General features: G+C 39.2%; 1 protein-coding gene across 8 annotated transcripts in view; it reads right to left on the bottom strand.

Moving 5' to 3' along the window:
* The window catches only part of Ercc6l2 (ERCC excision repair 6 like 2), a 90,952-nt gene that overhangs the window by 33,509 nt on the left and 41,080 nt on the right, over positions 1-16,363 (bottom strand). For all 8 annotated transcript variants that reach the window (XM_038333126.1, XM_038333127.1, XM_038333125.1 and 5 more), the window contains exons 13-16: positions 13,317-13,416; positions 9,938-10,090; positions 8,552-8,632; positions 5,588-6,698 (exon numbers count right to left, since the gene is read on the bottom strand). In XM_038333126.1, coding sequence (XP_038189054.1) covers positions 5,588-6,698; positions 8,552-8,632; positions 9,938-10,090; positions 13,317-13,416 — 1,445 coding nt within the window. The remainder of the gene's footprint in view (positions 1-5,587; positions 6,699-8,551; positions 8,633-9,937; positions 10,091-13,316; positions 13,417-16,363) is intronic.

The raw sequence follows: 16,363 nt of genomic DNA, 5'->3' as shown, positions 1-16,363 counted from the left end.
CAGAGAATGTCAAGATGAGAGCTTTTTAGGAAGTGAAAGAAAAATTAACTCATAGCTTTTTATCTGAAAGAGGTCTTAAAAGTGGCTGTATCTTTTATTGCTTTGCATCTAGGTTCTAATAATTTATTTTGAAATTACAGCCATAAAAGAGGAGGCTGGAACTGAGGCCTGTAAAATTTTCCTCAAACAGCCCTGGCAATCAACCTCAACTGTGGCCACGACACAGCTGTTTTAGCCCTGAACTCTCCAGCAATCACCAAGCACAAACCACAAGACACTGCTACATCATGTAATTAAACGTTACCAGGAAAACATCTCTAGGTGACACAAAATACCACTAACTCCAACTGCTGACACCTGCTGTTAAAAACCTCATGTGATTATTTTTAAAAGTATTTGTAACAAATCCTTAACCCTCTAATTTCACTGGAGTAAACAATCCAATCGATAATCCTGTGCTGAGTTAATAATGGCACCAGGATGCACAGATATAATTGGGATATTTTAAATGGGTCTTATCCATAAGAGAAAGCCTAATGCAGAGGTAAATAAAAGTTAACAAGCTGCATGTAGCACCTTATTTCATCTTGCTTCACATGATTTATGGGAAATAAGACAGACACTCATAAAGCAATGCTAACTCATAATCACCAAGTAGATTCTGAACAAAGGTTGTTCATTCCCTCTGAATCCCCAGGTAAAATCAAACAGCAACTAGACAACAAAAGTAGACACCTATGGACCACATGAAAACAAAATTAGATGATAGGGCATTTCCACGAGCCCTAAATTACAATCAAGTGGAGGCAATCTGCCAATGGCAAAACTACGGTTCTCAACCTATGGGGTCACAACCCCCTGGGGGTTGACCCTTTCACAGGGGTTGTCCAAGACCATCAGAAAACACAGCTATTTACACTATGATTCGTAACAGTAACACAATTACAGCCATGACACAGCAAAGAAAGTAACGCTGTGGTTGGACGTCACCACAGTGAGAACCTGCACTAAGAGGCGGCAGTGTGAGGAAGGCTGGGAATCACTGCCGTACAGTACTGACATCCGTATTACGGAAGAAGGGAGGTGTGGCATGTGACAGACCTAAGAACAGGAGATCCCAGGATAGCCAACAGGCATTTGTTGAGAGGCACAAAGGGTCACTCAGAGGGAAGTGTTCTGCTCACTAGGACTGAAGAGACCAGAAGTCTTATTACAGAATGTACCAACCTAACTATATAATATAAATTCCCAGACTGGCCCACTTACTGGTGTTCCTGCCCAGCCAGAGCCCAGCAAAGAGAAGCAACATAGGGAGGTGATCAGTGTGTGCAGGAGAGCAGGATTCAGCACTAAGCAGGGGAATAATTTCTCCTAAAAAAAGATTGAAAGAATTATCTGGGTCAAATCCCAAAAATTATGAGCAAAGAAAGAACAAGCAGCAGAGTAATATCCCTGTCAGAAATGACTGGCTCACAAAAGAGACCTATGTCAAAACCAGGTAAATGACAGACTCACAAAACAGACTGATGTCAAAACACCTTAAGACCATGAAAGAAGTCACAAATTAACAATATAAATCAGCCCAGGTAGTGGTGGTGCACACCTTTAATCCCAGCATTCAGGAGGCAGAGGCAGGCAGATCTCTGTTCCATAGCCAGAGTGAGTTCCAGGACAGCCAGGGCTACAGAGAGAAATCTTCTATTGAACACCTGCCCCACCCCAAAAATATAAATCATAATTATAATAATTTAGAAATGAGAGGTGGAATGTCTCAGAAAGACTTAGACATTAAGAAAATGTCCTTTGTAACTTCTGAAGGCATCAGTATTCCTGATTTCATGTTCTACTATAGAGCTGTAGTAATAAAAAAAGCTTGGTAGCAGCATAAAAACAGACACATGGATCAATGGAATCGAATTGAAGACCTATGAACACATGATTTTTGACAAAGAAGCCAAAATTGTACAATAAAAAAAGAAAGCATCTTCAACAAATGGTGGCATAACTGGATGTTGGCAAGTAAAAGAATGCAAATAGATCCATATCTATCGCCATGCACAAAACTCAAGTACAAGTGGATCAAAGACCTCAACATAAACCCAGTCACAATGAACCTGATAGAAGAGAAAGTGGGAATAGCCTTGAATACATTGGCACAGGAGACCACTTCCTAAATATAGCACTAGTAGCACAGACACCAAGACCAACAATCAATAAAAAGGACCTCCTGAAAATGAAAAGCTCTGTAAGACAAAGGACACGGTCAATAAGACAACATGGCAGCCTACAGGATGAGAAAAGATCTTCACCAACTCCACATCTGAAAGATGGCTGATCTCCAAAATATATAGAACTCAAGAAACTAGACATCAAAATACCAAATAATCCAATTTAAAAATGGGATACAGATCTAAGTAGAGAATTCTCAACAGAAGAATCTTAATGGCTGAATGACATTTAAGGAATTGCTCAGCATTCTTAGTCATTGGGGAAATGCAAATCAAAATGACTCTGAGATAATCTTATACCTGTTGGAATGGCTAAGATCAAAAACACTGATGGCAGCTTATGTTAGAGGAGATGTGGGGTAAGGGGACTACTCCTCCACTTCTGGTGGGAGTTCAAACTTGTATGGCCACTTTGGAAATCTGTAGTGATTGGGAGCAGCGGGCTGCATTCCCGCTGCCTGGCTTTCGGCCCGCAGCTCCTCACTACAGAAATCAGTACGGCGATTCTCAAAAATTTGGGAATCAAGACCCACCCACCTTAAGACCCAGCATCACCACACTTGGGCATAGACCCAAAGGATGCTCAATCATACAAGAACACTTGCTCAAATATGTTCATAGCAGCATTATTCATAATAGCCAGAACCTTGAAACAATCTAGATGCCCCTTATCCAAAGAATAGATATGGAAAATGTGGTGTATTTATATAATGGGCTATTACTCAGCAGTAAAAAACAAGGATATCATGAAATTTGCAGGCAAATGGATGGAACTAGAAAAAAAAAATCATCCTGAGTGAGGTAACCCAAACCCAGAAAGACAAACCTGGTATGTACTCACTCATAAGTGGATACCAGATGTAAAGCAAGGGATGACCAGGTCAGAATCTACAGTTCCAGAAGACAGGTAACCAGGAGGACCCTAGGAGGGATGCACGGATCGCCCTGGGAAAGGGAAATAGATGAGATCTCCTGTGTAAATGGGGGTGGTGGTGGAGTGAGTAGAAGGAAGGGGAAGGGGGAGAACATGAGGGAACTGGATGGCCCAGATGGGGGTTGGGACAGAGTGGGGAGAGTAATGAAAGCAGTATCTTGATAGCAGGAGCCATTATGGGGTTAGAAAGATACCTGGTACCAGGGAAATTCCCAGGAACCCACAAGGATGACCCCAGCTAAGACTCCTAACAATAGTGGAAAAGGTGTCTGAACTGGCCTTCCCCTGTAATCAGATGGGTGAATCCCCTAACTGTCATCATAGAGCCTCCATCCATTAACAGATGGAAGCAGATGCAGAGATCCACAACCAAGCACCAGGCAAAACTCTGGAGTCCAGTTGAAGAGAGGGAGGAGGAATCATATGAGCAAGGCAGGCCAAGATCATGATAGAGATAGCAATAGAGACAGCTGACCCAAGCTCGTGGGAGTTCATGAACTTTAAACCAACAGCTGGGAAGTCTGCAGGGAACCAAATTAGGCTCTCTGTATGTGGGTGACAGTGGAGTGGCTTGCATTAGGATCGATCTCTAGTGTATGAGCTGGCTTTTTGGAGCTCACTGTCTATGGTGGATGCTTTTATCAGCTTAATGAAGAGGGGAGAGGGGCTTGGCCCTGCCTCAACTTAATGTGTCAGGCTTTTTTTGACTCCCCAGGGGAGACCTTACCCTTTCTGAGGAGTGGATTTGGGGGTGGGGTTGAGAGGAGGGGAGAACAGGAGGAGCAGAGGGAACTGTGGTTGGTATATAAAATAAATAAAAATTACAAATTAAAAAATAATTAAAAATAAAAACAAAAAGAAAATGTCATTTGTAAGTGAAGACTAATCTAGAAGAAACATTAAGAGGAAATAAATACCATAGATAATGACAAAAACCCAAACAAGTGAGAGGATAAAATTGATTTAAGAGACTGATCCTCAAGAGCAGTGACATGTGAACCAGACGAGAGACTTGAACAGGGCGCTGATGGCAGCTGACGCTCCTAAGGAAAGACTATGTGGAGACTACATTCGCACATGGGAGCACTGGCTCAGAATAAACATCAAACACAGTCTGGCAAGACCACTGGGCAGCAATGGAAAGAAAATAATATTGAAAATACTCAGCAAAGTGTGAGCCACGGACTTTAGATCCAGCAAAACTGGCTTTCAGGGTACAAAACATTATCACACGAACTTCAGTAGAAAAAAAAAGTCCCTCTGCAACATGTCTTAAGAGATTTACTAGAAAACAAGGTCCAGATGATGCAAATGATTTAGAGACACCGACACTTGGAGGACTGAAAGGGACCATGGAATTTCTAGTTACCTATACACCACAGGGAGTGAAACCAAAGGTGAAGAATATAGCCAAAGTCTCTGGCAGTTTAGACATAGTGTATCCATTAAGCAGAAAGAAATGGAACATTTTGTCAAAAAAACAAAACAAAACAAAACAAAAACCCAAAAGCAAACTAAAAATGTTTTTGTGATGCTCTGCTTCTGGGATACACCTCCAACCTTCACTTTGGTACCATGCCAGTGCATTCCTTCACTATTGTATAGTAGGAGATGAAATAAATAAGCAATTATGGGACATTATAACTAAATCAGTCTTTGCATGTGACCAGAATGATCAAGATGAGAGAAATAATATTCAAATATAATGGAGATGAGAGAGAACTTTCTAATTAAGTACCACTATAAATATGGAAGTATAAATATAGTTCATGAGATATATTCACCATCACATACAACTACATAAGATATCTGTATGTACATTCATACACAAATGAGTATATGTATAATATACATATTAAGATATATAATTACAAATATAGTACATAAACTATACATGCAAACGTACAAATAATATGACCACTGAAATACTACTCATTCACAGGTAATCCAGAGGTTGGTGAACATGTCTGGCTGCTGAGAGAACCGAGCAAAATGCAGACTGACGGAAACTCTGTAAGTAAATCACATGGTAATGAAAGGATGAGGAAGACTCCTGCAGATCGCACAGATGACGTAAGGTGAAGGGGACAAGACTGAGCTAGGCCTTCAGAGAACACACACCCATGTGACAAAATTGAACAATATACTAAGGAATTTACAAATCAAAATAACTGGTTCTATGGCACAGAGAAGCCGTGCTGAGGGTGGGCCACATGGAGGGGCATGACAGGGAGAGAGCAAAACTCTCCACCCTCCTGTAGGAGGCCTTTCCTTTACCTGCCACTTCATTATTTCTTCATTATCCTGCATTATTGCCTCAATGCAGCATCTTGACGTTACAATTATTTTACATCTGGCTGAATAATCTCTCTTAGAATATGAGTGAAAAACAGTTATTTAGAGAAATGTCTACAGTTATAGTTACCTAATATTTTATCCATTGAGTCACACATTTGCTCTTGACTGACAACTCTTTCATTTAAAAAGCTTGCTGGCTTCCTTGATATACAAATGTTTTTCTTATCCGGGCCAGGTAGCTTGGAGAACAAACTGATTTTATCTTTTACAGTTTCTGCTCTGTGACTTAGTTTAGAGGAACTCCAATGGCTGACAGATACATTGTCATCAGAGGATGAGAAGTCGTCAATGACCTGAGAGCTACAGTCCCCATCTGCTGCGCACACTTGTTTGGGCTCCTTTGCTCTTCCAGGAGACCCCCTTTTGTTTTCCTTTTTTCTCTTAAACTTCAGGGAAGTAGTAGCTCTTTGCTTTCTTATTCTGGACTTGGGGAACATGTCGATGTCATCAGATTCATCACTAATATCATCTGTATCTTTTCTTTTCCTAACAAGTTTCAAGGTCATGTTCTCAGTACTCAAGGGTTTTGAAACAGGTCCATTTCCTTTGCCACTGTTCTGTCTACCAGCAACACAATTTCTTTTCACAGGGTTTTCTGCTTCAGAATCTTCAGATTCACCAAACAGCAGCTTAAAGCGTATACGGTTGTTAGGGGCTTTCTGAGCTGGATACTGTGTGGGAAAGATGACATCACTGTCTTCTGACTCTGTGTCACTTTGTCCCATGCCATGATGCCCATCTGTACTGTGATACTTTTTCTCATCAGACTGAGAAGAAACGTTCTGTTCTAAAGTCTTCTTATCAAAACCACATTTCTCATTAGGATTTTGGATGTTCTCTGATTTCTGATGTTCTGAAGTACAAACAGAGTCTCGAGTTTTCTGACAAGCAGCCTGCTTGGCTTCTGCTGACAGGCATGTGGGCTGCTCATCAGAGCTTTCATCACTGGAGGCAGCGTTTCCATTGCCATCCTGGACTGACTTACAATTTGCCTCAAACAATTTAGAGAATCCACACTGCAGCAAAGTGAGCTGTGCTGAGGAGCCTGCAGCTCTACTGGAGCCAGAGACTCTGTGTTCAGCCGTCTTTCCAAGGGAGCGGCCCACTGGCTCGTCATCACTGAAGTCACTGTAGAGCTCACACACCTCTGTGGATTCTTGACAGTCAGGGTCTCTAGGCTACATAAAAAAGCAGTCAGAAACATCAGAAAACATGAGGGAAGGGTGGTGTGCAGTGGTGCATGTCTACAGCAGGAAAAGCAAAGGACTTGGGAAATAGACAGGAGGATCAGGGGTTCAAGACCATCCTCGGTTGTGGGATTCTGATCCCTTCAGCGAATGGCTGTTGGGGATTATGAATCCTAGGGCGGGACTTGTCTGCGGACGCGACAACTTATAAGCTTAGGGAGAGGATCTCGCTTTCTCTTGCTCTCATGCTCTCCTGGGTGGCCAGAGTGGAGCAGGCAGCTTGCTTTTCATCCCTGAACAGACTGGATGAAGACAGCTGATCAGTGGTGGCATCTACATCGCTCAGTATCAGTGAGCGTTTACCCCTATTTTATACCAAATAAATTCTTGAGAACCTTAACAGACTCTTGCAGCTTCTTATAACAACCCTCCACTTCACCAGGAATTCAAGGCCAGTCTTGACTATATGAAACCCTGTCTCAAGAACAAAATTTGCTACAAATTTAAATTCAGTTCCCTTTCCATGGTAACCCAAGTTAAGGATAACCTTCAGTTCCCTAAAATTAAGGCTTAACTTGTTAATATTTTCAGAAAGTAATTTGATACTTCTGCCATTATTTTATATTTGTTCTTATCTACATTTAAAAAAAAATTGTCAGCCTGGGCCAGCAAGATGGCTCAGAGGGAGAAGCATCTGTGACCAAGCTTAACAACCTGAGCCTGATCCAACTTGGTAGAACACAAAATTTGTAAATAAAAACAAGTCCCCTGAGTTCAAGGTCACTCAGTTCACATAAACTTAAATCTCAAAAGCAAACAAAACAAAAACAAGAATAGCAACATAAAAATGTAGACAGAAGTTTCTGTCCTGCATGGTCCTGCAGTCTTTCAGTACCAAATAAACACACAGAGGCATCTATTAATTATACACTGTTTGGCCTATTGCTCAGGCTTATTACTAACTAGCCCTTACAACTTAAATTAACCCATAATTCTTATCTATGTTTAGTCATGTGGCTTGGTATCTTACTCAGTAAAGCATTTTCATCTTGCTTCCTCTGTGTCTGGCTGGTGACTGTGTCTGTGCCTTTTCTCTTCCCAGAACTCTCCTAGTCTGGTTGCCATACCTATATTTCCTGCCCAGCAACTGGTCAATCAGCATGTTATTAAACCAATACGAGTGAACAATCTTTACAGTGTACAAGAGCATCATCCCACAGCATAAAAATCGCCCGTATATTTTTTTTATCTTATACCTAACATGGCTTCTGGTAACAACATAGGTTTCATGGCTGTATAAAGAGATCTTTAGATCACAGACTCAAACCAACACAATACTTGCTTTGATTTACTGAATGATTTTGACACTTGGGTTTAATCTTAGATGCACATTGATGGTCATTTCTCTATTTAACTTGTTCTTCAGTTAAAAAAAAAAGTCTGGCCGGGCAGTGGTGGCGCACGCCTTTAATCCCAGCACACAGGACGCAGAGGCAGGCGGATCTCTGTGAGTTCAAGGCTGGCCAGCCTGGTCTACAAGAGCTAGTTCTAGGACAGGATCCAAAGCAACACAGAGAAACCCTGTCTTGAAAAACAAAAACAAAAACAAAAAAATAAAACAAACAAAAAATATAGTCTGGTGTGGTCACTTACAGAAGGTGTTTAATTTGGGACTGCTCCTGGACTTGTTTATATGAATACTGATCACCTTAATTAACTTCATTCATCATCCTATGACTTTATGACTCTGAGATTTTAGAAAACTTTCTATTTTTTGCGTACTGAAAAATGAAGGAAGAAGTAGAAGAAAAGACTGTCACATGCCATGTTTTCTGGTTACTCACTGTTTCTAGTTCCTGTGCTGAAAGTCCCCCTTTCAACCATGTTGTGGCTGTCATGATGCCAGCTTCCACTTGGCCTTCTCTCTGTAATGTTCACAAGGGAGAATATAAACAGCTGTAAATACAGAGTGAAATAACCAGAAAAATAACAGCAAAGGCAGGCTAAGTATAAGTGGCTCTGCATCCTTAATAACACTTTCTCATTGCTAAATAAGAAACTCATACAGTGTTACAACACAGAAAACGAGGGCTGTGTCCAGCTCCACTGAAAGCACTGCTGGGAAGCACACGCGCCACATTTGCCCAGGATGCGCCTATCACAGCTGCTCTTTCACATCTGAAGAAAAGGCATACGGCAGCATCCAAGCCTCACGACGCTGTGCTAAACCGCGGGGCTTTAATTTGTGTCAGTAGTGCATTTGCTAGTCACATCCACTACAGGACGTTACTGGGCTGCTCAGCTACTCAGAGTCACCAGACACCAGAGAAGAGGACACGGACAATACAGGCCTCCTTCCCATCCCCAGCGCTCATCCTGAGTACAGTACACATGTCCACCTGTACAAATGTCCTTCATCTCCATCTCTATCAGGACAGAAATTGCTCAAAGACAGGGACTAATTTTTCTTCAACTTTATTTATGATGCTTACTAAATGAAATACAGTCAAGAATTTTACTACCAAGTCCCAGAAGCCAAGGGAAATAGCCTGGAGTTCTTGCTGGCTGTTTCCTCATCTATGTAAGAAGGAGATGGAGAAGGATGATATTCCAGGGCTTTATCATATCTACACTAATCTCAGTTGAGAAAAAGGACAATATTCTCAGTGTTCTGGTAAATTAACGAACTTAAGGAATTTTTAAAGCCATGTAAGTGTCTCATTTGAAGAATAAAAAACATCTGTACGCTGAGCATGAACATAGCTAAGAGTCTGAAATATTGGTGTGGAATTTTTATTGGGAACAGAAAACAAAAATCTCTAAGAGACAAGAGAGTACATCTCAGGGAGTATTTTGTAACTTCTAATCAAAACATGTTTTACAGTTTTGTTTATTTAGGAAAATCTTAATTTTTTAGCTCTCAATTTCAACAACCATTTTCAGAATAATAAACTCTCAAATTTGTCTGAAATGGCCGTGGAGGCCATACTATCTCATGCGTGGATGGAATATATGGATGTGTATTATCTATCAGCATCCATGAGAAAGCCTTGGCTTTGAGGTACAATTCAGTTCCCATTTCTTTAAAAGTAAACATACTAAACAGGCATTTATGTTAAGGAAAACCAAAAATTTCTCTGGAAAGGAGACACCAATTGCATTTGAAAATTCCCAAATGATAAAACTGTCCTGAAATCATCACTGAAGAGGGTCACAGAACAGCTCCATACCTCCAGGATGTCTCTCGTAAGACAGGACCCTTGGGACCTTAGTCTGAAGAGGTTGTGGACACCAAAGAGCTCGCCTCGATGTTCTTTTGATCCTTGTACTGCTTCAAAGTATCGCTTGGCATTTTCACTTCCAACCACCACACAGTGAAGTTGCTAGAACAGAAAAATAAAAGATATTTCTGAAATGTTTGCTCCAACAGTATGTCAGAGTTTCCTGGCACTCCCTGCATACACACAGTTTTAGTAGGGTTGGCTGAATTGCCTTAAGGAGGAGATTTTGTTTCAATTTCTCTGCAGATGTTGCTGTTATGGTGAAATAATAATCTGGCCACCTTGCTGAAGCAGGCATTTTATATTTCCTATTTTATCTGTTTTTTAAATACTGAGTCGAGATTACATTATTATAAATGTTTTGTTATAAATGTTTAATAATGAAATCTGACATCTGAATACATTTTTCTTCTTTTAAAATTACTACATTAAAAAGTATATTTAAGTCAAGTAAGCCTTTGCCTACCACAAGTGGCTTTTGCTCATGTTTATTATAGTAACACAAAACAAACTAAAACAGCAAAATAGAATGGAGATTTCATTTTAACATTGCTATTAAATAGTCAAATATATAGTTATTCTCCAGAAGAACCTATTTCTATGAAGACTTTTTGAAATTCTTATAATTTTTAATAACTTTCATATTAATTATTTCTTACAGTATAACAAAGGAATTAGCAGAATTGTTATATCACTTATGTTACAATCTGAAGTATCTATACAATAAACATGCTGATGCCAAGCTAACTGCAGATTTACCAACCACAATATTTCATTGACAAGTACCATGAAAATCCTAGAAACACCACTGTCAAGAGTTTTGAGAACCCCAACAATTGAGTAATTCAGGATATATATGGATATATATCATTTTAGCATCACCATATGGATACTCTCTATTTGCTAACTATTTCATAATATAATGTAAGTGTGTAAAATTTAAACATGATCTTTGAGGAAATACACATAGATGATAAGTCTGTGAGTTTCAAATGGCCCAGAGAAAGAAGAAAGGTAATAGCTCCAACAAGGAGAAGGCAAACATGAAAAATGTTATCAAACAGGAATTGGGGCAAGTTTGGAGTTTTTTGAGCTGCTCAGTCAATTCTTCCATAAATTTTTCTAAATAAATTGTATATATAGGTATACCTATGTACAACATATAGATAAGGTAAATCTCAAAATGCCAAACTTGATTGTATATGATGTTCCAAATTTGAAGGAACACAGGTGCTGTATAAATATTATTTCAAACCACAGACTATCTGGTAGCTGCATGGAAGCACAGCATACCCCATTCCAAGTTCTCCTTAAACAAGAGATCTCAGATCTTTCCAGATGTCCCTGCAGTGCAGTTGCAGCTACAGAGAAACAGTTTCGTGTATAAACATAGCCTCTGATATGAAGTAATACGGTTCCAGGTACTAAGATTTGCTAGCCACAGTCCAGCCCACTGTTGTACTCTTCATCTTTTTGCCTTCACCTGGTCACTAGTGTGTTTCAGTCCACACTCACTTTAGCCTACTCCACAGCTACTTGAAGTAGAGCAGAGACTGTCTGAGTATTTAGCCTTCTGGGTGATGAGGGTGACTTTTTTGTGTATATCAGCAAAATGTCTGAGTTGTCTTACTTGTTTGCTTCCAGGATCTCTATCTGTTGTTCTCACTTGGGAACAGACAACTGTTGGCTGCACAGTGCACAGATGAAAATACACGTTAAGCCACCTTATTACACACGATGCTCCAGAGAGTCTCCAGGAATTCTTTTTTGGGGTAGTGACTGTCTAATTTTCTGGTGTTCTCCCTCTGGCTGAGTTTCACTGAGTTTCTTTCTTTTCTGTCTTTAAGGATCCTTAAACAATTTCCGGGCCCTGAGTAACCTGTGTTTCAACATATTTGCAGCTTTTTTGTTCTTAGTTTTTTAATTTTTTTCTCAAAGAATGTGAGGCTCAATGTATGTATGCCTGATATGCACCCTTGTTTCGAATTCCCAACTGTCTTTAAACCATGTGTCCTGCCTTTTCCTTATATGATCGCTACCTTATCTTTGTATCATACAAAGTTCTCAACACCTAAATTACAGTTTCCTGAAATTTTTCTATTATATACTATTTTACAGTACATAATATGCCGTTTTAGATAAAACTAAAAGTGCATATAATAATAGGTTGAAAACCACTTACATGGTTAAGGAAGCATTACTGATGACCAGTTTAAGACAGAACTCAAAACAACAGGTCATAAGAAATAGCCCATTTTTTCACAAGTGGTTAAGTTAGAAAAAACTTCTCTCAAGTAGTTCCAAACTATTTCCTTTAGAGCTAAATGATTTAAGAAAATACACAAACTGCTGCGCATGGTTCTGTTTTTAGAATGAAGAAGTTAGCATGAGTTTTAAGACTGAATCATTTTTAGGTTAACTACCACCACATGTGAAAGATGTTTGTTCTTAAATAGATGCCAGTCAAATATACAGGGAGCAATTCAAATTTAATACTTGTAATTAAACTTGAGCCTCAGTTCAGAGCTTCTCAAATGAGCAATCCTAAATAAAGAAATGTTTATTTATAAGTATGAAGAGAACAGAAATTAATATCCTACACATATTAAAGAGCCAATGAGATTTCGGATGAACACTCAGAGCACCAAGCAGCAGCAGCGGAAGCTCAAGCTGCACAATCTCATTTCCTGGGCATCTCTGCAGCCAGTTTCCTATGGTGTCTCTGTATCTCTAAGGCAGTGCTCCTCGATCTTTTTCATGTCTCAGCACATACAGAAGAACCATGAATATCAACCTGCAGTAAAAAGAGGAGGTCCCTTAAGGCTTGAAGGTGGCTCAAGCATTCCTGCTGTGAGCTGTGCACTGGAAACTCACCTACGGTACACATATCACACCCTGGCTCACTGTATGACTTAAACTGTGGTCAGTGTACTAGCTGAGTCTTGGCATTCCTGGAAGCAAGTTAAAGACGCAGAGTCACCTGGGCAGTAGTGGTGCATGCCTTAAATCCTAGCACTCAGAAGGAAACAAACAAAATGCAGAGTCTTTGGGCTGTACCTCAGACCTACTTAATCAGAACCTGAATGTCAACAGAATCCCTAGGTGATTAAAGTACACATTAAGGTTTAAGAGATAATGCTTTCAAGAGTAAAATCCAATGAACTTAACAATTACTCTATTTTGTGCACGTGCATGGAAGAGTATATTTTATAATCGTAGTAAATTATACACTAGAGTAAAAATTCAAAAGTTCTTTATACAAATTTGTTCCTAATTTCTCAAAATAGACCCATGATGACTTCTAACTTAGAATGAGGCATACTCTCACCTGTTTGTAAATCTGCCGTAAGTACATGATCTCCTCCACAGTCCCCAAGGATATCAGCCTGAGCACTTTGACATCTCTACACTGCCCAATCCTGTATGCTCTGGAAATTAAAAAACAGGACGTCAGCTGAAACAACCTGAAGTTTAAGAGGCAGCTTCTATATGTAGTAGTGGAAGATCACAACATTTTAATAGTGCTTAGGTTATGTGGTGTTATTTAGTAATAAAGCAAATATATCTAGTCATATAAATATTAGTTGCTGAGAATATTATAGAAAAGGTATATAAAACGTTCTGTTACAAATATCATCTTCCATTGCCCAAAGCTTTTTTCCTAAATTTAGTTTTTCTTTTCTTATGGATTCCTCCAAATGCAGACTGATCCATAGTGGCAAAAGCAAGATTAATATCTGCCTGGGGATGAGGGACTGTAAGGGGCAGGAGGACAAACTACAAAAGGTGCAAAGAAACCTGTGGGGGAAGGGAAACATTCATTATCTTGATTATGGTGATGGTATACACAATCATCAACACTTACCAACTATACACATTAAGTTTGTCAAGTTTACTATATGTAAATATGGCAATTACACTTTAATAAAATGATCTAAGATAAAACAATAAAAAGTACCCATCCCAAAGAATAAAAACGAAAATAAAAAATAGATTTTGTTAAAAATAACTGAAAATTCTCGGATGCAGGTTTAAGAACTGACATCATCTTCTGGGTCTGAGTGAATCACTTGGTTACCTACACCCCAGGTTGTCAGGCTGTGATACAGACCCTGATACCAACCACACTTGATCCTGATTCGCCATAGTGGTTACCAGTCTGCTCCCTCTGGTTCTCAAACAGGCTCTATTGATGCTCTGAACAAAGTCATATCCCTAAACATTTGTGGAGTTCCTGATGCAAATGGACAAGACTTAACTATTTACATTATTAACTATTTATAATACTTGAAAAATGTTATAACTTGGGGAAAATTTATTTTGAACTTGAGAGATCATTGTAAATACTATTAATATTTGGTATTCTCTCATAAAGACTTTTGGGTACTGCAAACCTTGTTTCTGCAGAAAGGAATAAAGGGGCTGTAAAAAAAAATCAGAGAAGGATGCAAGAAAATATCAAATCTCTCCCTCCCTCTCTGTCTCTCTGTCTCTGTCGAGTGTGTGTGTGTGTGTGTGTGTGTGTGTGTGTGTGTGTAGCCCACTGTTTTGTGTTATGTGTTAGAATGCTTGTCTTTTAATTTCCACGGGTGAAACTTGAATACATGTACTTATGCTTCATCAAGTTCTTGGTCCATCAAACAGGGACTTACAAATGATGAGTCTTCTACTATATAGAGACAAATATAAAGGAACTGCTTTACAACACACAGGTCAATGTCTTGATTTCTCTTTGTTCTAGAGACTCAGTAGAAGGAGATGGTTGGGGAGGGAAACGCACTATGTTATGAGGGAGAGTGGAATAGTTAAGTCATAGGGATATATATGAAAAAGTACAAAATTAGGACCTAGGGTGGTAACTCAGTAAAGTACTTGCCATTAGTTGTTAGTAAGCCTTTCTGATTAATTATTATTATTTATTATTATTATTATGATGATGATGATGACAGGCTCTTCTACGTAGCTCTGGCTGGCCTGGATCTTGCTATAGAGACTAGGCTAGCCTTTACCTCCAGAGTGCTGGGAGTACAGGTGTATGCTACCATACTAGGCTCCTTTCTGCTTTGTCCTCTCCCACCATTCTTTTAATTAATAACTTAAATTATGTCATGTTAATAATGATAATTTCTTCTATAACTTTCTCTTATTGCTTTTTTGTTTGCTTGCTTGTTTTCTAAGTTATATTGTCTTTTTCATTCACTTTCAGTCTTTTCTAAGGAATTAATTTAAAATTTGGGGCTGGAAAGACGGCTCAGTGATTGACTCCTGGTAGCCATTGAACTGGAATACCATCACCTGTGACTCCAATTCTAGGGCATCCCAAGTCCCCTTCTAGCCTCAGTGGACATCACATGCACACAGTGCACATGTACTCATACAGGCAAACAATACACATAAAAGAAAATCTTAAAGAAGAAATTAAAATTATAAACTAATGATAACTTAGTGATCTACAGTGATTTCACTAGTACTTATTTCTAAAAAAAAAACAAAAAAAATCACATCTGCTCTTTTGATTTTTCTTTTATGATAAAATAGATGCTACGTCAAATTTAATCATTTTGAGCATACTGCTGAAATGCAAAAAGTAGATTCAGTGCTTTGGAACCAACATCATATATAATATGCAAGCCTTCCTCATTTCAAACTGAAATTTCTTATCCACCAAACAGCAATTCCTTAGTCTCTGCCCCCCGGCCCCTCTGTACCCAATTTTCTCAGTAAGGATTTATAGCTATAAATTTCTCTTATTCACTGTATCCCATAAGTTTTGGAATGATGTTTTCATTCAAAGATATTTTAAATTTCTTCTGCCACTTCTTCTTTGATCAGTTAAGGGTTTTGGGTGGATTGTTTTATTTTCAGATAATTGTGAATATTTGAGTTTTTTCTTCTACTGCAAATGAAAAACAAAATACTAAACAATTTAAGTATTTTTAAACATGTTAAGGTTTTTTTGCAGGTTAGAATATGGGTTATTCTAGAGAATGTTTTGATGTAGGTGTGTCTTCTATCTATCTGATGATTTCACTGGTTAATTAATAAAGGAACTGCCTTGGCCCATTTAATAGGCCAGCCCTTATTAGGTGGGTGGAGTAGACAGAACAGGAAGAAGGAAGTAAGGTAGATGGCTCAGGCAGATGCCTCAGGCAATTGCCATGCCTCTCCTCTCTGAGCCAGACTCGATGAAGCCCAAGATGGACATACGCTAGAATCTTCCTGGTAAGGCACCACTTTGTGGTGCTACACAGATTACTAGATGTGGGTTAATCAAGATGTGAGTAAGAGGCTGAAACTAATAGGCCAGGCAGGACAGGCAGTTTCTTTATTAACGAATGAAATCATCACAAACAGCAGACTCTCCCACATCAATGT

Source organism: Arvicola amphibius, chromosome 6 (assembly GCF_903992535.2).
Source record: "Arvicola amphibius chromosome 6, mArvAmp1.2, whole genome shotgun sequence".
Classification (NCBI taxonomy): domain Eukaryota; kingdom Metazoa; phylum Chordata; class Mammalia; order Rodentia; family Cricetidae; genus Arvicola; species Arvicola amphibius.
This window is presented reverse-complemented; position numbering and strand designations above follow the sequence as displayed.